Source organism: Acartia tonsa, chromosome 5 (assembly GCF_053477335.1).
Source record: "Acartia tonsa isolate MP-2025a chromosome 5, ASM5347733v1, whole genome shotgun sequence".
Taxonomy (NCBI): domain Eukaryota; kingdom Metazoa; phylum Arthropoda; class Copepoda; order Calanoida; family Acartiidae; genus Acartia; species Acartia tonsa.
Window position 1 is genome coordinate 46,961,579 of NC_137264.1, and position 20,945 is coordinate 46,982,523.

Below are 20,945 nucleotides of genomic sequence, written 5' to 3' on the forward strand. Positions count from 1 at the left end.
TTGTCAAAAGAATTGTTTAGACTATACTATAAGGGGGACTGCCATTTACACATCCAGCAAATTTACAGTGGATTTTTTTTCGCCGGAGCAATGGATGTATTTATTACAAACTGAATTTTGACTGTTAAATGACAACAAAATCGTTTCTCCTGGCAATCTTACATCTAATATATTATTTATACTGTCAATAATACATCCATGACTGGCAAAAATACATCTGCCTAATTTAAAATCTATAATACAAAGTAGACTAATTGGTCATGGTCATATCCTGTTAGCCTGTTATTCTGTTAGCCTATGGGTTTTACATATGACTGCATTTTTGCTGGACCCTTGATATATTGTCTAAATATTGCAGTTTTCCTATTCTTGAGTACTAATTTAACCTACTGGATCTGTCCTTTTGCAACAAATATATAGTTTTAAATTTTTTTGTTATAAACTTGACCTGTACAGTCACTAACTGACTCTGGATACCACATCATTGTATCATTCAATCCTGCTTCAAGATCATGCATCCAGGTACAGGTCACTATTTGATCTTAATCATAATTATAAATTAGAAACAAAATATAAGCGTTTTGTTCGTTTAGGCCTGGATAGGATGAGTTAAATTGGGTAACAGGTAGCTGTGCATGGTTATAAAAAAACAATGATAGAAAAAGATTATCCACATTCTTATTTTCATTTTATTTTAAAAATAAATTGTTGGAGTACTGGGTTATTCATTATCAAAATGATATTTGTTTAATAGCACTGTTATATGATCATTTATTTTTTAAAAATTTCAAAAATTTTAGCACATAAATTAAATGTTGTTACCTCTTTGGGGATGTTCCTCTGTTCCATAGTCAGACCAGGTTTTTCCATCTAATTTTTCCCACCCACTAAATATTTAGTAAATTAGTACATTAGAAAAATTATATAGATTATTTTTAGCAGATATAATTACAACAAATAAAAAAAGTTTGAAAAAATTCATGAAAAAAAATGTCTTACTAAGGCAAAGGAATTTCCAACATTTTTCCTGCAGGACATCTGTAAATTATTTCATCTCCAAGCTCATTTACTCTAAATTTGTTAGTTATGTTTCTTTAGAATAACGGTTTTTTTTTAAAATGTTCTAAAAGGGAAAATGACATCATTTTCAATATTTATTTTTTAATACTACTTGTAGGGCCAAATAATTTCCATTCTTAGTTGAGCTGAAGGAGGTGGTTCTTCACATCTTCTCTCTAAATTAATGAGATATTTTTAATAATAAAAAAATCTGTTTAAAGTCAAAAAAAGAAAATAAACATTTGTAATGAAAATGATTTTTAAAAACAAATATTTGTGATGTTCTTACTTTTGCAAGGAACTGCTTCATCTGGATTTGCCCATTCTCTGTTAGGTCTGCATTCATTCATCCAGAAGGGAAAATCATTATTCTCAAACATGTATCCATTCTGACATCTATACCTATGTAAACAATTATTTCAGCTTACAAAAGAAAGATTTATAAAAAAACTTGAAAACTTTTAATATTTATCAACCAATACTTTAAGGAGCTTATTATTTTCCCTTTGTCCCTCTTTCACTATTCAAAAATAAGTGCACAGACACTAAATCTGCTAATTTATAGTTTCATTGGTTTCACTTCTATCCTGTAGGACCTCAGTAGTTTAGAATTTTCAGATCATTGAAAGAAAACAAAGCATTTGTTGTATTTTCACATTAGCTTTTCTATATCAATAAACATTTACTTAACCAAAAATAACCTTTGAAAAATACAAAAAAAAACACAACTGTCTTTCCTTGATCCAGTTTTTCTAATATGACAAAACCTTTTTGGTAGAGAAGCTTTTATTTTTGTGGGGTTGACCTATATGATAGTCCAAAAATTTCTATGACCTAAATTTAGGTCCTCTGTAAAATTGTGGACAGAAATTGCAACCCTTTACAAATTCTTACTAGACACACAAAAATGTTCAAATCTGTTATCCTGGACAATAAATATAATTAAATACAATAAAGTCTTACTTTGTTGCCAAAAGGCCATATTTTCTAAAAGCACCAGGTCCTTCATGGGAAGGTGGAGGTTGCACAGGACAATCAAGCTCTAGTAAGAATGCACAAATTTTTTTTTTATAATATTTATTGTGAGAAAAAGTAACACTAATTTCTTTTGCTTTCAAAAGAAAACTTGTTAATTTTCTTTTAAAAGTAAAGTTATATGAATTTTTTGTTTTAAAAGTACTTACTAACACACATCTCAATATTAGGATGGCTCCATGTCCCATTAGCTTGACAAACATTAATTGTTGTATTATATCCAGAAGAAGGATAACCCCAACCTTGTCTGGCACAGGAGTACTTTAAAATATATATTTATATATTAGACAAAAGAAATTAACATTAATTTATTATTTAACTAGCGGCTTCGCCCCTAGCCTCTAGGGGCTTTGCCCCAAGAGGTGATAAAAAAAAATTGAGGTGAAATTCGTAAAAGGACCAAGGAAATCTTCTGCAAAAAAAATAAAGGACCTAGGAAATCTTCTGCAAAAAAAAATAAAGGACCTAGGAAATCTTATGCAAAAAAAAATAAAGGACCTAGGAAATCTTCTGCAAAAAAAAAATAGGGGGGGATTTTTTTGTTTTTTTGGGGGGTAGGGGGTGTCCCACCCCCCAAGAAAATAGCCTAAAACCACCACAGGACCAGTAGGTATATACCCTGAAGAGTAGAATCCATTCGGTTCAGTGGTTACCGAGATCTTAAGGGACAGACAGACGGACAGACATCAAGCTACTTTGTATTATAGATTACCTCTATATGTGTGTTGTATGGCCTTGCATTTCCCTCTTCTTCAGTCCAGTTCATTAGAGATAATCCAGATGCATCAACTTGAAATGGAGCTTCAGTGCAGTTTATAGCTATAAAATAAAATTATTTGCATGGATATTAAAAGGAAATAGTATACTAATAACAATTCCAGTTATTCCAGAAAGGTTTATTCTATTTTGTTTTTCATATAAAAATCTATGTGATACAATACAATTAATGATTTTTCTTAAGAGCTTGAAACAGTGTTTTATCTAGCAGAATTTTATAGGATACAAAACCATACGGGAAAAAGATTTCTAGTGCATGTTACTTTATGCCTGATGTATAATACCTACCTATACAACTTGGCATTTCTGGAGGTTCAGGATATGGATTATGTGGGAGGACAGGTCGCCAGTAAGCATCTGCATCACATCTAATCTCAAACTTTGTAATGGCCAAAGTTTGCTCTGTTAACTAAAAGATTTAATATATTTCTTCCAATGTAATTCATTAATTCATATAATTACTTCATAATTGCAAGTTTACCTCATCTGGAAACTCTAAAACAGAGCCTTCAGGGCATGTGTAATTAACAACTTTTAAGAAACTGTTCCAATCTGTATCATTGGCAGCCAATGTTTCAGCATTGTGTAGAGCAACAACCGATCCTTCCGGGGATTCTGGGACAGTTTGGTTACAGTAAACAGCTATCAATATACATTTGAAATATTAACTTAATATCATATGATTCAGATCAAATTCATTAAATGAAACAAGCTCATGCTTCATTGCTTTGCAAAATAACAGTTGAAAAATTACTTACGTATACACTGAATAGAATCAGAAAAGTTATAATGCCAAGTTTTGTTAAGACACACAGCATGTTGTGTTATGTCATGTGTTCCATTGAATATGTAGCCAAGTCCACATCCATAGGTCACATTGTCACCATGAAACATTGGGTTGTACAGGGATGAGAGATCATCAAGATTGCTCTAATTGTACAGTCAAATATCCAATTTTATTAATGTCAATTGAATATTTAAAATCGAAATTTGTTTGTCATGGTATCTTTACACCAGGGTCCATGATTTAGTTTGCCCTGATAGGTTATTACTACAAAGGCTTTATGCTACTGCACAGCATCATTAAGAAAATATTTCAGAAAGGCATTTACATTGCCCCAAGAGGCAGACTTTAAGACAGGTAATTTGATGAAATATTTTGGGCCCTATACTCTTTTGTCCTAACTTCAGATGTTTGTTAAAGTTTACATTAGAAAAATTGATTCCTTGATGAATATTTCTACATCATCAGTTCTATTATCAGAATTGTATGGCCAGGTAGGATAATGAAGTCTTTCTCTTGTATTCCAAAGGCGATACCTGGACAAATGGTTAATCAAATATGCATAATACAATGTGTAAATATGTTTTGTGTGTAATATTTATGTGGTTATTATGTCCAGGATAGTATCTTTCTGAAGTATTATATAAGTATGATTAGAAAAGTTTATGAAAACATATATTTAGATTCACCTAGGTTTCTGGCTTTCAATTTCAAACCAGCTGGAGGTAAAATGTGCTTGAACACTATATTATGAAAATTGTTACAATTTAAAAAACATTTAAGGCATCATAATTAACCAGAGTCGTCAGTTTGATGTTCTATATTTGTATTATTAATAAACTATTATAGGTAATGAGTTAATTTTAGTTAGAAATTAGTAGCAATTATTTTCCTGCCAAATAATGGAAAGTCAGGAACAGGTGGTGGAGTCTCACAAGCTGGAATATAATCTTCCACAGGACAGTCCTTTAGGCATGATCCCCAAGATAAAATTTCACTGTTGCTTCCAATCTCTAAATATTTTGGGGTAACAAAAGAAGATCTTAAAATCAATAATGACACAAAAATAACAATTTCACAATACAAAACAAATTTAAAACATTCTTTTTTTCTTTTAATAAAAAAATTTACCAATTTATTTTGTGTTTTTACAATTTTTCCTTACTAAATCTTAGAAACTTTTTGAAATTGAATGAAAACTCTTTTATTTAATACTAGCACATGCGCCCTTAGGATCTAAGAGTTTTTATTCAAAGGGGGTAAACAAATAGCTTAAAACCATTCTAAGACTTTAATCGGAACATTAAAAAGTCTAAAACCATCACAGGACCAATGTAAAACTTAACTAAATTAGAGACCACAAATAGTTCAGTAGTTATTGAGATCTTAAGGTTCAGACAAAAACACTTATTAATTCATACAATAGGATAGATTATGAATCCAACAAATTTTGAGGAAAGGTTTAGTGATTTAATTATGAGATTAAAAGAGATTTGGTTTAAATTTTAAACAAATATACCTGTTGGGCAAATTTTATAGAAATATACCTGTTGGGCACCATGGATGAAAAATATCATCCATAATACATTTTGTATGTTCGACATCCTTGTAGGTAAAGGGAAACTTGCATTCTCTGCCCTCAATTGTGTAACATGCCTTGTTTGAAACAAAGATATAATAAAATATTCAAAATAAACAAATAATGAATTATATATAAAACCACTTAGGTTGTTAAAACATTACTACTTAGGTAAGTGATAGGTTTGAATCTCGACCCAAAAGAAGTTTCTACTGCTTCTATTTCACAACTGTAAGATAGCATTAGTAGGGACAAAACAAGTGTTGCAAAATACTATGCATATTTAGCACTTCTAGACAAGTTAGTTATCATAGGACATTTTGCTATATAATCTTGAACTCAATAAAGATTTGGTTTAGAGATACAAAAATATACAATTTGTAAACATTTTCCAGGTTAAAAATTTTATCTAAATTGAAAGGAAAGAAAAATATTTACCTGGTATTCACAAAGAGCATGGTGTGTTTCCAATTCACAACCATCTCCATGAACTGATATGACTCGACCATTAGGGGCTAGTTTCAAACAATTCTAAATACATGAAATAGTGTATAAAGATTTTCTTTTTAAATTTATTCATAGTGCTCTAGTATACCTTATTTCCTGTAAATCCAGCTAAATTAACTGTAAAACTTCCAACCATTTCAATATCAGAAATTTGTGAAAACAGGGAAGTATTATAGCTCAATGTTCCCTCATGATCGTCATTTACTGTCACCTATGATAATTAGATTAAATTTGATTATGAAAATTAAGACTTTACTTATATAAATGTTCATGCCTATAAATTTTATTTTGTAGATGTTAGTTATTGTATACAGCAATAGATTTGTGTAAATTAAAAAAAGAAAGAAATGTATTTACCACAAAAGTGTCATTAGCAGCTACTATTTTGACGCTAAAAGGCAAGTCAAGATCCTTTAGGTCTGGAAGAAGATACTCAACTTCATCTAACAGTTGTCCATTTACAACCCTGAAATTTAACTGTGTAGATATGTCATAGCATTACAGTTAAACTCAACCATAAAAGGTTTACTTAACGATTTAAAAGTAAAAAGTGCATTTTATTTTAAGCCAAACCATACATATTTGTAATATTTTTATTTATTACCTTGCCAGAGAATAGCTGTGTGGTTGTCCTTCTTCTCCAGCTTGTCCATTCATATGGAATGTCCATTTAAATGGATAATTTTCACTGTCTAGTTTGAACTGAAATGGTTAAAAATTAAAATTATTAGGAATATAATAAAAAATTAGAGAGCTGCATATATGAACTAAATATTCATTTTACCTTGATAACTGGTTTCTTAGAACTTAATCTTCTTGTTCCAAAACTTGCAAATACTGCAAACATTTGATTTTCATTTCCACCAATACTGTGTAACAAGGGCATCTTCATAGGGGTTTTCATATTTTCCACCATGTATCCTTCATTGAAATCAAAGTAATAAATGTGTCATAAGTTTCATAAATATAGTTTTAATTATTTACAGTACCTGAATCTAATAAACCCTGAATCCAAGATCTTTCTATTGAAGTATCAACTATGGCTTTAGGATTATTGAAAGAAAACTCTCTAGCAACCTAAATATTTTAAAATATAGAGCAATAATATAAACTAATATTTAATAAAGCTTTAATTTTAATACCATTGGAACATAATCCATTGTTCCCTCAGCAATTCCATCAATCCAAATGTATCTTCAATTATAAGTTTATTAAAATAGAATTAAACATCTTAATTATTAAGAAAATTTAAAGGAATAATGTTTAATCACTGACTTGTCAATCTGACGCATAGCCTCTACATCCAGTAAAGTTCCAGGTAGCGCTGGTCTTATTAAATCATGATCAGCTCCTTTGCATGTGCTGTTAATATCTCCAAATGATATTGCATCTACAATTATTTTGATATTGTATTATAAACATAAAAGTTTAACTAAATAACATTAACTCAAAACTAAAGTTAAATACCTGCAGACAACCCATAACATGTTCGTCCATCCTCTTCATGATTTGCAAGTATGTAATCCGTTGGACAAACTGGTGCTAAAAAAATACCTAGTTTAGTTTGAATTTTAAAAAATGTTATAAATAAGGATAAAAATGTATACTTACGGTTCCACAGACAGTAGTAATTCATATAATCTGTACAATCAGAACCCCTTGGTTTAAAGCCAATTCCTCTTTTTGCATAAACACAAAGTTTATCGAGGAATTTTATGTTATCTCCCTCAAAGTTGTAGCTGTCAGAGTTATAATCAGTTCCATCTGAATACTTGGCAGTAGTAATATTTATACCTAATATATATACCTAATATTGTCTATGTCCTTGTAACAAATATGTTGAATTTCTCTACATACTAATACTAAAATAATTTTTAAAAATATGTCTATAAACAATATTGTTCCTATGTGAAAATCGTCCATATTATTCCAAATTGCATGTGCTTTCAGAAAATTGAATAAGCCGACACTCTTTATTGGGACAATTAATCCTCCTCTAAATGCACAAAATTCCTTTGTTTCTGATACATTCAGTCTGTCTTGAAATTTGCTTGCATAAAAACATTTTCCTGAAAAAAAGAGTATCTTAACTTAGCTAGTAATCAACCACCTAATCTGCAAGAATAACATCTACATGGTACTTTGACAAGATACCTTTATTTTCAATAATATCAAAAACATGTTGGAAATACTGTTAGTTTATTTAATGAATGTTAAGAAACTGCTGGAAATTAAAAATTTTGAAATAATACGATCCTTGTTGCAACAAGACTTTCAAACAAAGGGTTCAAAGTCAAAAAGCAAGAAAAGCAAAAAAGAACCTGACTGACTAAAAAAACATTATGAAAAAAGGAAAACAGCACATAATCTTTTAAACCCTTAGCTCTGAAAGAAACGAAAAAAGTCAATTTATTAATGTTACAAATATTGTTACCTTTGTGGTAGAAGTGATCTTTTGGGCAAAGTGGCTTTTCTTCAATTGGAGAGCTACAGTAAAAATGGAATTTGTGTGTACAGTCAACAGATCTCAGTTTACTAAAAGTAGTTTAAATTTTATAGCTTATTTAAAATCAAATTTGAAAAATATTTTATACATGTGATTTCTTTTTTATGTTACTATTACATATACTAGCGGCTACGCCCCTAGAGGCCTCTAGTGGCACTTTAAATGTTTTTGTTTGATAAAGTCTCTACTTAAATTTTTTTGTACGATACCTCTTCATTTGACGTTGAAGTCTCCTAAACGTGTTTTAAAATTTCGATTTTTTTGTCATTTCTCTTGGGAGGGTGGTGGTACCCTCCCCCAAAATAGTTAAAAACCTTCCCGGGACTTATGAGAAGCTACCCTGTTAAGGAGAACCCGATCGGTTCAGCGGTTAGCGAGATCCTTCGGTACACACAGACAGACACACAGACAGACAGACACACAGACATCCTGTTACTTTAGTATAAGGATACGCACTTTTCAAGACTGTAATCAATGACTGCACAGTTGTTACCAGTAACAGGTTGATCATCTGCCCATGCAAGTTTAGTTACAATATTACCATCACTATCAATCCAATTACCACCAGCAGGGTGTTCTTAAATAGTGGGATATTATGAAAGAGATAGATATTATAATAAGAGTAAGTGTAAGAATAAACAATCAACTTCAAAAGACAAACTACAACTTTAAAAGCATGAATATTGCCTGTTGTCCTGTTCATATAGGATAATAAGAAGAAAAAATAATGTAATTAGAATATTTTCACACCTGTAATTCTATCAACTCCAACAAAGATAGCTTCTACTGATTTGTTATTTTTTGCCATCACAAGTAAATTTTGTTGATATTGGTACTTTGATGGAAAAGCTAATCTTGAAACTCTTTTTTGGTTTGGTGGAGAAGTACACACAATCTGAGCTTCAACATATGTCATAGGTCTTTCTGATAGTTTATAACAGACATTATCAATAAGAATGGAATCCTCTGAACATGCTTTTGCTCTAAGGTATTCTTTGTCAACATGACATACTTTAGACAGCTGATATATTTGAGATTTAGACAAAGCTTTTTCAAAGTATTGAAAACAAGAGAGCTTAGCCAGAAGAGGATTATCACCAACTTTATTCTTGCCAAATAAAACAGTAGGAAATTCTTCAAAGACTGTAGAAAAGTCAAGAGTTGCAACAGTAGTAAAAGTGCTTTCGCCATCAGATGTTCCATATGTATCATCAACAAAAAATGTACAAAGCTGGGTAAATGTATCATAAACAACAGCAACATACTGCCATTTTAATACTTCAAGAGCTCTGTGTGAAACAGCCATTTCACATGGATTCTCACTAATATGGCATAGTTTTAATGTTATTTCTCCATTTATCATGTAAAGTTGAATGATATTGTCAATGCTAAAAATATGCTGTTCTCCATCAATTTTTCCTGGATTAATCCAGAAACAAAAAGTGAAACCTTTATGTGTTGATAACCCTGGTAATAGTGGTTTGTCAGATAAATATGAGGTAGTATCTCCCATAAAACTAGCTGCTGACATTAATTCTGTCTCTGGAACAGCTATATCTGAAAACCCAACAAATGATTCAATGCTATTTTCAGTAACAGTGTCCAATGGATTTATATAGTAAGGTAATTTCATGGCTTCAATTTGATCAGGGTGTGGTTTTTGCTTAACCTGACATACAAATGGTCTTTTCTCAGAACAGGGTAAAAATTTTATTTCTGAATCAAATACATCAAGGGCCAAGCATTCACCTGGAGTAGTAGCTAAAAATAGAAAAGTAATATCAGTCATTAAATTATAAAAGGGATAGTTGCATGAAATGCATTTAACAAGTTTGATTCAAGTACATGTTACAAGAATACCATGTGACATATATAATTTTGTATTACAGTAAATAGCAATCACTTTGGCACCACCAAAATAGTCAACATGCTGTTTGTATGAAAACAGGACAGCCATTTATGTTGCATGTATTCAAAAAAATATGATTTTTAAGTCTTGATATTTTTAAAGCTACCTGGTAGAAAATTTAAATTCTTTCAAATATATAGAGCTTGTAATACTATAGAAAGCTTACCATTAATGTCAGATAAAGTAACTACATTGTTCAATGTAGAATGGTATATTTGATCTTGGGTTTCTGCTACATTGGTTGGATCTTTTCTGTATCCTGTCCAAACTTCTGTCTGAATAGAATGCTTTGCCATTTCAATGACGATAAGTTGAACTGTTATTGTTGGAATTTCTGCAAGAATTCCACCCTCTTCTTGACAGATAATCACTGCATCAGTAAATTTGTTTTGAATTTTATGAATTTTATAACAATCCTCTTGCAGCATTAGATATCCAGTGGGGCATATCCAATCAAAGTTTTGTTCACATATATAGCCTTTCTTATCAGTAGAATCTAAACCAGCATGATTAAGAGTAATGTCAGGTTTTTCATAAGACAAAAAGGCTATTTCAGGGGTTGTTGCTGATGTATCAGGAAGTGTTGCACAATCCTTTACTGAAGAAAATCCATCAGATCTCAAAATCGGTCTTTGAGCTTTAGTTGCCTCTGTTATTCTGCGAGGAAATAAATTATCCAATCCATTAGAAAATAGTCCTATCCAAAATAGATCAGATGTTTGTGTAATCATGAACTTTAGATCTAATGGAAGATTTTCTGCTTGGTCACATGTTTCAAAGCTAAGTAATCTTGCATTCATGTTAGAACATTGAAAAAGTGCATTTGATATTGTACTTTGGGATTTTTTGCTTACCACTTTAAGGCATTTTCTAACCCTTTTGTACCACAAAAACCCAGCCTGGCATTTAGACTCACAAATATAAGGTTTCTCAATATTTTTGTCAGCTGCTTGCCATGCAAAGTTTTTTCCAGCTTGAAGAGTAAGTCTATAATTATCAGTGCACTGATACAGTACACATCCTTCATTTTCTTTTTGATTTAGCCAATCTGAATATCTAGAAAAGTTCTTCCCATTACCTTCCCAAAACCACATGGAGTGATGAACCTCCCCACCTACCCAATATGAGGAAAGATCAGGAGAATATTTGGGAAGATATTCAATTCTTTTCTTAGAAACTAAACCAATATGCTCTTGTATAGCAGGAACAACAGTATCATCAAGTATTGAAAGCAGTGAGGCTCCTTCAGATTTACACTTGATCGAAGCAGCTTCAAAAGTTTCAGGAAATGGAGATACTCTTACACACATTCCGCCAACATTATCATAATTAACATTGCAGTTAGAACCATCACTTGCAAGATATTCAGTACAGTGGCCATATTCATCTGTAGTTTCATTAAACATTAAACCAGGATCTGCTAATTCCGTTGGACACCAAATATGTTCCTTAGGTTCCATAGCACATTTACCAAACCAAACTCTGTCATATAAGAATGGTAAGTGACATTGTTTACCAGATCCAGGACCATCATATGTTATTTCCCTTTCATCTGGACACAAACCTGTTTTGTCAGGAATGCCAACATTGTTGGTATCAAGTTCTGTGAAACACCAGGAATATCTTGAGGTTTCATTGTAAATGCATGAATGATGTAACATTTCTGTATTTTCAACAGTATAAAATGGAAAATGACAAAGTTTACCAATATCTAATCCATCAACAGTTATTAAAGGCTTTGCTTCACATATATATCCAAGTGCTTTGGTTAACCCATAACCAGTACACTCCTCGGCTTGAAACACTTCATTAGGAGACATGACTATACATGCTGAATCTGTGTAGGTAGATAGGTCTGATATGGTGGTTGAAGTTAGTCCACCTTGTTCAGCAACTTTGTATTCCAAATAATAAGCTCTGGTACCATCATTGTAAAATATTTCTTCTGTTACTGGATAGTTTATAGTAAGAGCCCCAAGCATCAACAATTTTGGATCTAATGATTGATGACTATGAAACATATGTTGCACAAAGTATTCCTCTGACTTGAAGAAATCTCCATCCAATAAAACATCTCTAGGCTGATATAACCTTGCTCCTAGTTCATGACAGATTTCCTCTGCCTTTTGACTATCTGTAACCATATCTATAGAAGTCATTGCTGAGATATGATAACAATTACCATTTTGCGAAAAGAAACCAATTGGACAGTTTTGAATAAGGCATGATGCTTGGCATAAGGCTCTACTATTTACGTCATCAATGTGGTTATCATTTTTATCTGTGTTAATACTACACCATGCTTCAGGTGAGTCTAGAGTTATACAAGAAGAATATAATCTTCCTTTGTATCTAAAAGGAAATAGGCAAACTTTGTTATCTATTGTTTTACATTCTCTATAATGGCAAGCAACACTGCTGTATTTGTCATCGGAATAGACACTACTTCTATCAGTCTGTTCCAGTTTGGTAGAGGTTGCAGTACCTTGAGAAGTTGCAGGTGATGCTGGACCATTTGTGTTTAATTTCAAACCCAAAATGTCAGTTTGGATAAGTAATATTGATCCAGCAATATCAGATTCACCCCAAATTTCCATTGTGCTACTGGTACCATAGTAAACTGTTCCATTTTCTGTTATTGTTCTTTTCCAACCTGTGTAAAAGTAATTTTTCATTGCATATTATTTATGTTTTTTTTTTGAATTCCTTAAACATTAAAAAATGATATTTAGATATTTATAAAGGGTCTTGGAAGAAATGTGCTTTTCATTTTCTACATGACACATCTGATGGAAATATGGAAATCACAATTTCTGTTTCTAAGTTAATAAAAGTTAGATAAAATATTTTAGATGTAGATATATACCTTGTAAAGCAGCAGTGTATTTTAAAGCTTAAAATTTTGAATTAGTTCATTTGTAGATAATGAATTTCAATATTTTTCTAGACTCCCAAGTAGATCTATAACTTGTAATACATTTTTGCTTTTATGGATGTTTAGAAACACATAGAATAAATTAGATTTTTTATCAGAAAACATGGACTGGTATATTTCATGCTGTCATTGTCTGAGATCATAAAACATTGTTATTTTACTATCAATTTATAATCTAATTTGTGTTTGAACTTAATGATGTCATTTTCTATCTTAAATAAAAGCAGAAAAATGAAAATGTTGTTGTTGACAAATATCTCTACTTATTCTTTTTTAAATGTTATTACCTGTGAGAGCAGTAGAGTTTTCTGGAAGATAAACACTCAGGAAATTGTCTACACCAGTAACATAATCATCTTCAGGAGATATGTGGAGAAGCCTTGTATTGTCTTCCATGCATAATCTTTCATCTGAAATTAATATTCTTCAGTTGTGATTTCAAGTGAATTATTGATAAGGGTTTGTAGATAGAGGAGAATAAGTATATTACATATAATGTATGCATAAAATAATTTTGAAAATGAAAAATTGACACTCATTAATTCTGTATCTATGTTTATTGGCAGATATTCAGTCAAAGATTGGAAAAATTGTCATAACTAATGTACATAATTTCCTGTCTTTAGATTCTTTAAAGAAATCAAACCTGAATGAATATCTCTGGAGGTGTCTGGATTATCATCACCAATTTTCTTTATAGTTACACAAGATCTTGATGGTGGCATCCATATATATCCTTCAGGACATACTGGACCAAGCTTACAGTATGCCTACATAAGGTAAATGAATATCTACTATTATCTAAGAATGAGGAAAATTTTTAAAAATCGAATATATTCAAAAACATATCTTTTTGTAATGTTTAGAATTTTAACCTTTGTTTTTGAATCACATGGAACTATCTTTCCCTTGAAATTATTTGTTGAATCAGCAATCATACAGCTCCCTTAATTAGACTTATGTAAAAGGGTTAGTTTCACGAAATGCATTTGAACTTAATTTAGTGAACCACATATTTTTTCCTAGTTAATTGGTTAAACTACATTTATATAGCATATATTTGAAATAATTTAAATTTTAATTGATATAATTTTCAATTTTAAAATATCAAGACTACGAGGTAGAAAATTGGAATTCTTTCAAATATATGCCATATAAATATAGTTTAACCCATTAACTAGCAAAAAATATGCTGTTCACTAAATTAAGTTCAAATGCATTTCGTGAAACTACCCCTTTATGTTATAATTTAATTCTAAGTTTTATATTATATAACGCTTAATTGTTGGGTGGGCCTTGAAGATAACCCCTCCGTTTTTTCCATCTCATTTTCTTTGTGTAAAAGATACAGAGCTGTAACTAACTAACTTTTTAAGTCTGGGATAATACATAATTGAGGTTTGACATTTATTTGATATCACAATCCTGGCAAAGACAGTATACCTTTGAATGCAATTTATAACTTTTGACTATCTTATTTATCCATTTAATATTAAAAGGTTGTCAAACTATAAGGGTTAAATTGGCAAGTTGACATGTCAGGAGCTTTAAACAATAAGTAAATCATTTAAATAGGGGTAATAGTCCTGCAGAATAATAAGATAATCTAATTTAACCTAACCAAAGATCAAGTTGAATTGTTGATATAAATTTTGTCTAATGGATTATACTAATGATACAAAAGAATAACAATTTTTAAATAATTACCTTGTGCTTCAGGATTTAAAACCTCAATGTCAACAACATGTAATGGTTTCCTGAAAAAAATATGAAATGATTTTTAAATATTATTCTCTGTGTTTTAGTAAAAGATTGTACCTGTCTAATTTTATCCATATACCATCTATTTTTTGGACTCCAAGCCAAAATGAGCCAAGTTCAGAATAAATTGAGTATGCCCTGAAATATCAAGTAAGAATTGTGTTTATTTATTAGTCATTCTAGCATAAATATAATGAACATTATCTAAATTATTCACTTTGTTTGTTCACTTAAAGGGACTGTAAACGAGAAAATTTCTCATCAGATTATCAAACCTTTCATCTTATTCATATAATCTCAAATATAGGGCAAAACTGTCTCTCGTTTCCTTAAAAAACGGCTTTTACCGCCGTCTTTTTTCCCTTCTATAGCTAAAACTAATTTTTTTGACATAGTTCTCTATTTTTCCTAACAGTTAAGCTGATTTTTAACATAATCCTTGCTTTAAACAAATGTATAGTTACTTAGAAATTGATAAAAATGAGCAATATTTTTTATATAATACCAAATACAATAACAAAGCTAGAAACAGGTTTTTTTTATTAGTATCCAAGTAACTTTAGTTGGCCCATCTCTCGTCCACCTTTAATTACAAAGAGAGGGGTAGGTTTCTAATAAAATCCGTAAAGGTGTGTGTTTTAAGGCTTAAAAATAGTAGTAGAACGATAATATTCACTAAATATGTGTATTTCTTATTGAAAAGAACTATAGACAACAAATTTTTTTAAAAACTTAACATAAATTTTTATCGTTCTACTACTGTTTTTTACTTATAACACAAAACCTTTACGGATTTTACCAGAAACCTAGCCATCTCTTTGTAAATAATAAACATGCAATATTTCTTTATAAACAGTCTGATAAAAGTGTAAACTAATTCTCCTAAGTGGACTATTTATTGTCCAACACAATAAAAAAGGATATTATTGTTTTAAATAACCTCTAAGATTCAACCCTTTGTAGACAGTGAGGTATTTTTGTTGTCAATAATACAAGTTTAAAATAGAACTTTATTACCTAATTACTATGTTATTAAAAAACTAATTGGCAATCTTATATCATAAAATAAATCCTTAACAGTAAGTAAATTGTTTAAACTATATATGACAAGTTAAATATTCCTACTAACATTATAAGGAACAAAAACGTTCAGATTTTCCCTGTTTTTTCCTTTTCCCTTCCAAAATACCATAAAATCAAGGCATTATTCTTGCATATTTTTGATAATAAGACGTTTTTGATTGATCATTATAGTAAAATGTGCTTAGAAAATGTTAAGATTTGATAATCAGATTAGAAATTTTTACGTTTACACTCCCTTTAACTTACCCAAGCATCCCAATGCTCAAATCACCATCTGGGATTGGCATATGTCCTGAATCTTGGTCACACTCATTAATAGCCTCCTAAACCATACATCTCTTATAACAATTTAATGTGATGTCTATCTGTCTGTCAAAGGATCTCCCTAACCCCTGAACCTATATGGTTCTCCTTCACAGAGTAGCATTTTATAGGTCCTGGGAAGATTTATAACTTTTTGTGGAAGAATACCACCACCCTTCCAAGAAAAACAGTCCCTAGAAAAAATTTTCACCCCCAAAAAAATAAAAAAATTATTTTAAAACTAAAATTGAAAATGTGGGGGGGGAAGGTGGTCAACCCCCCCCCCCCAAAAAAAAAAAAAAAGTTCACTTTTTCTTTTTCAATCTTAAATAAATAATTGGGTTATAACATTCATCTCTTCAGTCCTTAAGTGCCCCTAAAGGCTTCTATGGGTGTAGCCACTCGTAACTGTATAATAAAATAACCTTGATAAGATTTATCTAACTTACATCATATGTTTTCTCAGTTTCAAATAATTTAACACAGTGATGTTCAATTCCGATAACTGTATCATTAGAAGGACAAACAGCCATGGAAGGTGGTAAGATTTGCTGATTGCTGTCATCCTCCCAGTAGTTCCTAAAAAAATTATACCATAAAATTGTAATGATTATTTTACATAGTTATGTTCTTTATTAAAAATGGGTATATCTTAAAGAGTTTTATTGCTTATAGTCGCATTGTAATTCCGGAAATTTTTGGGATTAAAACTCCCTCCCCCCACCTTAAACCTTCTAAAGGGTTATGTAACAACCGTGGATACCATAAGAAGTGTCTGTCCATTTAGTTCTATAATAAAGTTAAAAAGAATCAATAAGCTCTCCCAAAAGAATTAAGATTTGAAAAAAAAAACTATAAGGGTTTGAGTTTAAACTTTAATGCAGTGTTCTGAAGCCGGAGCCGGGAGCAGCAACATTTTTGGTGGAGCCGGAGCCGGATCCGTATTTTTCGTTAAAAACGGCTCCGGCTCCGGATTAGCTAAAAATGATTTTTTAAAGTAATATTATAATTTGGCAACGGTCTATTTCCATATAATAAACTGAAAAACTATTGTTACTTAACAAATAGACACACATCCTTCTACTTTTATATAGCTTTAATCAAATAAAAGCAAAATATTTTATATTATTTATTTTATTTTATCAAATTCAATAATGAAAAAAATTGATATATTAATTTTAAGGTAGGAGCCGGAGCCGGAGCTGGAGCCGGAGCCGCATCAAAATAATACGGCTCCAACACCCTGCTTTAAAGTTTATGTATGGAGGGGTGCTATTAACTTGTATAAATAAGAGTATTAGGTTGATAAGGTATAAAAGTATATAGCCTACCATAACGTATCTCCAACATTGCATTTGACATTGTTGGTTACTGACTTGTGACAGATTATTTGAGAATGTCCTTGCACAACCTTGATCTGTTAACAATTTATTGTTATAGTATAGAACTAAAATATTAAAATTACATGTAAATATCAGCTCTCAATTTCATTTGTATTAATCAAATATAAAAAAATATAAAATAATCTTAGAATTGAAAATATATAAATTTATTACATTTGTTGAGGTCATGTTGTACATTTGAAGCATTTTATGTTGCCTCGGCAAAGGAAACAATTGTCCAATCCATTGATCATTAAATTGATCACTTTTAAAAGATGCTTCACTTGTGGGAGCTTGTACTAAACCATCGTAAATCCACTCCTGATGACAGAATATATATGCAAATAGAAATGAGATAAATATCAATTTTGAAATTGATACATTGTAACATTAATAAGCAAAAATTTATCCAATATATAATTCAAAGAAACAATGTCTGTCTTGTTCGTCTGAAGTTCTAGATATTGGTTGCCCCTTAACCAATTGGGTTCACTCTTGAAGAAATATAGCTACTGGTTCTGAGTGTATTTAATCAATTTGGGACACCACTAATCCCAAAAGAATAATACCCAATCTAAAAACCTTTTATACAACAAATAAACACAAAAAGTGGGGGTTGGCCTACCCCTCCATTAAAAAAGTAGTTGGAAACATTTTATTATTGTAAAAAATTATGGGCTCTGTGATATGAAAGTAAAAATATAGGAATGAAATGAAAACTACGCAGATTACAACACTCAGAACACCAACAAGAAGTGTTAGATCTTCAAATAACCTCTTGAAGCAAACCTTTTATATGCTAGGGGCAAATCCACTCACATTTCATTTTCGGAAAGTATATACTTTCTTGAAGTCAATCTTAACGAAGAAGGTATTTTTGGAAAGGGGAAAATGTCAGGGAATAAGGGAGGGGACAATGGGCAATTAATTCAATATAAGAGTTATCAAAGAAAGGGCATGAAATCCAGTTTAATCCAATAAATTTGTAGGAAATTATAAAGGGATTGTTAATTGAATAATAGATTTCCATAGCGTCATGTAAAGTGAAATCACAACTTGTTTTTGATGAAATATATTGAGGTTTTTTGGTGTAATTTTTATATTAAAAGATTATTTGACCCGGCCAGCTGCTAGCAAGAATATGACTGCCCCTTTTTATTCTGTTTATTTCCCTTGCCCCTTGCCCCCACCTCCCTTCTCCCCGTCTGCTACATTCCAAACTAACACAATGAGTGTTTATTTCCCTTGCCCCCACTTCCCTTATCCCTTCTCCCCGTCTGCAATATTCAAAACATACATAACGAGTAGCGGCATTTCATGCGCAAGTCCCCAAACTCAGTCAGAAACTGCTAAATTCTTGCACATTCCCTTTAAGCCAGTCCCCAAAGTCTGAGACTCCTAAAAATTTAATATTCGATCCATTGTCCCCTCCCTTACTCCCTGGGAAAATGTGCAGAAAACATTTTTAAAAGTTATTTGCAACATTTGCAATGTTAATTTGCAAAATTAATTTCATGCCTTAAATGGCATATTTTGAAATAAATATTGGTATAAAATCTATCATTTTAAATGCAAAAGTCAGATAATAAATCATTTTTAGAGCGAATATAATGCAAAAAGTAACCAAGGCATTTTAGCAAAGTATGAATATTTAAAGAAAGAAATACTTTTTATTTTAAATATACATATTATATAAATGAATAAAAAGAGAGAGAAAAAAAACTATAAACAAGTTATATGTTTTTTTCACTCTATAATTGAATAAAATGCACTTTTAGGTTTGATTATAAGCAACGCATCACATAAAAACTCATTTTTTACAGTTGTTAAACAAAATCAATGGAATTCTAAAATCAAGGCAGTTTTATAAAGCAGTAATCCTTTTTAAAAGCGAAGCTTTTCTATAATTAGGGTCGGTCCGTACGTCCGTCCGTACGTCCGTCCGTCCGAGATAGATAGCTTTTATTCGTTAATTTAGGCATGTTAGAATTGTCCTATCGATTTCAAACTTTGCATGATGATTCCTGTAGTAGTTGGGTACGATTTAGAAAGCGTAGCAACTCTATAATCATTACCAGAATGTCCGTACGTCCATTTTAAACATGTTGATTTTTTTACTTTTTTAACAACAAATTTTCAAGTGTTCTATTTATCCGTTTGATCTGATTTTTGGTATATTGATTCCTGGGACAACAAAGAACAATATTATAAGCGAAGCAACTCTATAATCAAGTCCAAAATGTAAGTATTATCCTGTTTTTAAGCAGTTTTTCAACAAATTTACCTACAATTTTGATTCGACATTTATACATTTATGTTCCGATTTTCTAGTTCAGATACTATACAAGTGTTAATGTCCGTTTGTCCTACCGTTTCAGTGCTTCGCTTTTATGGATGTTGTCATCCTTGTTGTAGCTATATTTTTTGCCAAATTTATTCTTTATTTTTATAAATAAACTTAATTAAAATCTAATGATTTGAGATTTCGTAATAAAGAACTTCATATTTTTACTGTTTAGACATATAAATTTCAAAGAAAAAGATTAAATCCTTTAAGTTTGAATAAAGCTTTATTTATTTACATAATGAAAACGTGAAAATCATTAAAAAATTTAAAAAAAGAAAAAATTAAGTAATTTTTATAAATGTTTTTGTGTTGTCATTATAAACTCTTTACGCTTTTATTATTAGACTGATAGAATTTAAAATAATAAATAACACTTGTTGGGCCTATCCTATTATATAAACTTAGTAAGATATTTTGTCTGTATCTTAAGGTTTGATAATACTAAACTGATTGAGTTCTCCATTTTAGGGAAACTTTACATTGGTCCCGGTATGAGTTTAAGCTATTCTATGTTCCCTTCTTAACCCTTCAGAAAACAGAGCCCCAAGAGATATCTAAATTGAAATTATTTTAACCTTAACAGTCGGACCCCTTCCAAAGCTTAACCCTTAACAGTTGGGCCTCTTGCCGCACCTTTATCGGCTGGGGGGGGGGGGGGTTCAATGCCCCTCTATTATCTCACTTCCTATTAGAGTTAAAGGGCTTAAAATTTTTGTGCATGTCCTCTGTTTGATAATGAATTTCTGACTATAAGTGAGTGAAAGTCAATTTTCGCTTCCTTCGCCCTTTTATTTAATAACCTTTGTTTGTAGGTCCTTTTTTACTAAAAAATTTAAAACAGCTGTCATTTTCTTATTTTTGAAGATAGAAAAACCTTTTTTTTCATAAAATGTTTATTTTTATGTAAATTTTATATTAGAAATCTCAAAACATAAATTTCGGCAGCTGCAGCTGTACTTGGCAGCTGCCAGACGCCGC

The 20,945-nt window shown here is 30.9% G+C and overlaps 1 protein-coding gene across 1 annotated transcript in view; it reads right to left on the minus strand.

The window, feature by feature from the left end:
- Positions 1-306: 306 nt before the first annotated feature.
- Positions 307-20,945, minus strand: part of LOC145319660 (uncharacterized) — a 47,486-nt gene continuing 26,847 nt past the window's right edge. The window contains exons 41-79 of the mRNA XM_080161936.1: positions 17,795-17,941; positions 17,570-17,655; positions 16,688-16,817; positions 16,182-16,258; positions 14,910-14,990; positions 14,799-14,848; positions 13,967-14,037; positions 13,738-13,861; positions 13,379-13,501; positions 10,323-12,809; positions 8,998-10,008; positions 8,704-8,824; positions 8,176-8,276; positions 7,645-7,810; positions 7,353-7,534; positions 7,209-7,283; positions 7,017-7,131; positions 6,884-6,935; positions 6,731-6,818; positions 6,526-6,662; positions 6,346-6,443; positions 6,099-6,207; positions 5,830-5,952; positions 5,673-5,765; positions 5,203-5,311; positions 4,548-4,668; positions 4,345-4,398; positions 4,098-4,191; positions 3,630-3,801; positions 3,353-3,513; positions 3,160-3,280; positions 2,807-2,913; positions 2,244-2,355; positions 2,023-2,101; positions 1,349-1,461; positions 1,172-1,235; positions 1,000-1,071; positions 823-887; positions 307-541 (exon numbers count right to left, since the gene is read on the minus strand). Coding sequence (XP_080018062.1) covers positions 423-541; positions 823-887; positions 1,000-1,071; positions 1,172-1,235; positions 1,349-1,461; positions 2,023-2,101; positions 2,244-2,355; positions 2,807-2,913; positions 3,160-3,280; positions 3,353-3,513; positions 3,630-3,801; positions 4,098-4,191; positions 4,345-4,398; positions 4,548-4,668; positions 5,203-5,311; positions 5,673-5,765; positions 5,830-5,952; positions 6,099-6,207; positions 6,346-6,443; positions 6,526-6,662; positions 6,731-6,818; positions 6,884-6,935; positions 7,017-7,131; positions 7,209-7,283; positions 7,353-7,534; positions 7,645-7,810; positions 8,176-8,276; positions 8,704-8,824; positions 8,998-10,008; positions 10,323-12,809; positions 13,379-13,501; positions 13,738-13,861; positions 13,967-14,037; positions 14,799-14,848; positions 14,910-14,990; positions 16,182-16,258; positions 16,688-16,817; positions 17,570-17,655; positions 17,795-17,941 — 7,410 coding nt within the window. The 3' untranslated portion in view covers positions 307-422. The remainder of the gene's footprint in view (positions 542-822; positions 888-999; positions 1,072-1,171; positions 1,236-1,348; positions 1,462-2,022; positions 2,102-2,243; positions 2,356-2,806; positions 2,914-3,159; positions 3,281-3,352; positions 3,514-3,629; positions 3,802-4,097; positions 4,192-4,344; positions 4,399-4,547; positions 4,669-5,202; positions 5,312-5,672; positions 5,766-5,829; positions 5,953-6,098; positions 6,208-6,345; positions 6,444-6,525; positions 6,663-6,730; positions 6,819-6,883; positions 6,936-7,016; positions 7,132-7,208; positions 7,284-7,352; positions 7,535-7,644; positions 7,811-8,175; positions 8,277-8,703; positions 8,825-8,997; positions 10,009-10,322; positions 12,810-13,378; positions 13,502-13,737; positions 13,862-13,966; positions 14,038-14,798; positions 14,849-14,909; positions 14,991-16,181; positions 16,259-16,687; positions 16,818-17,569; positions 17,656-17,794; positions 17,942-20,945) is intronic.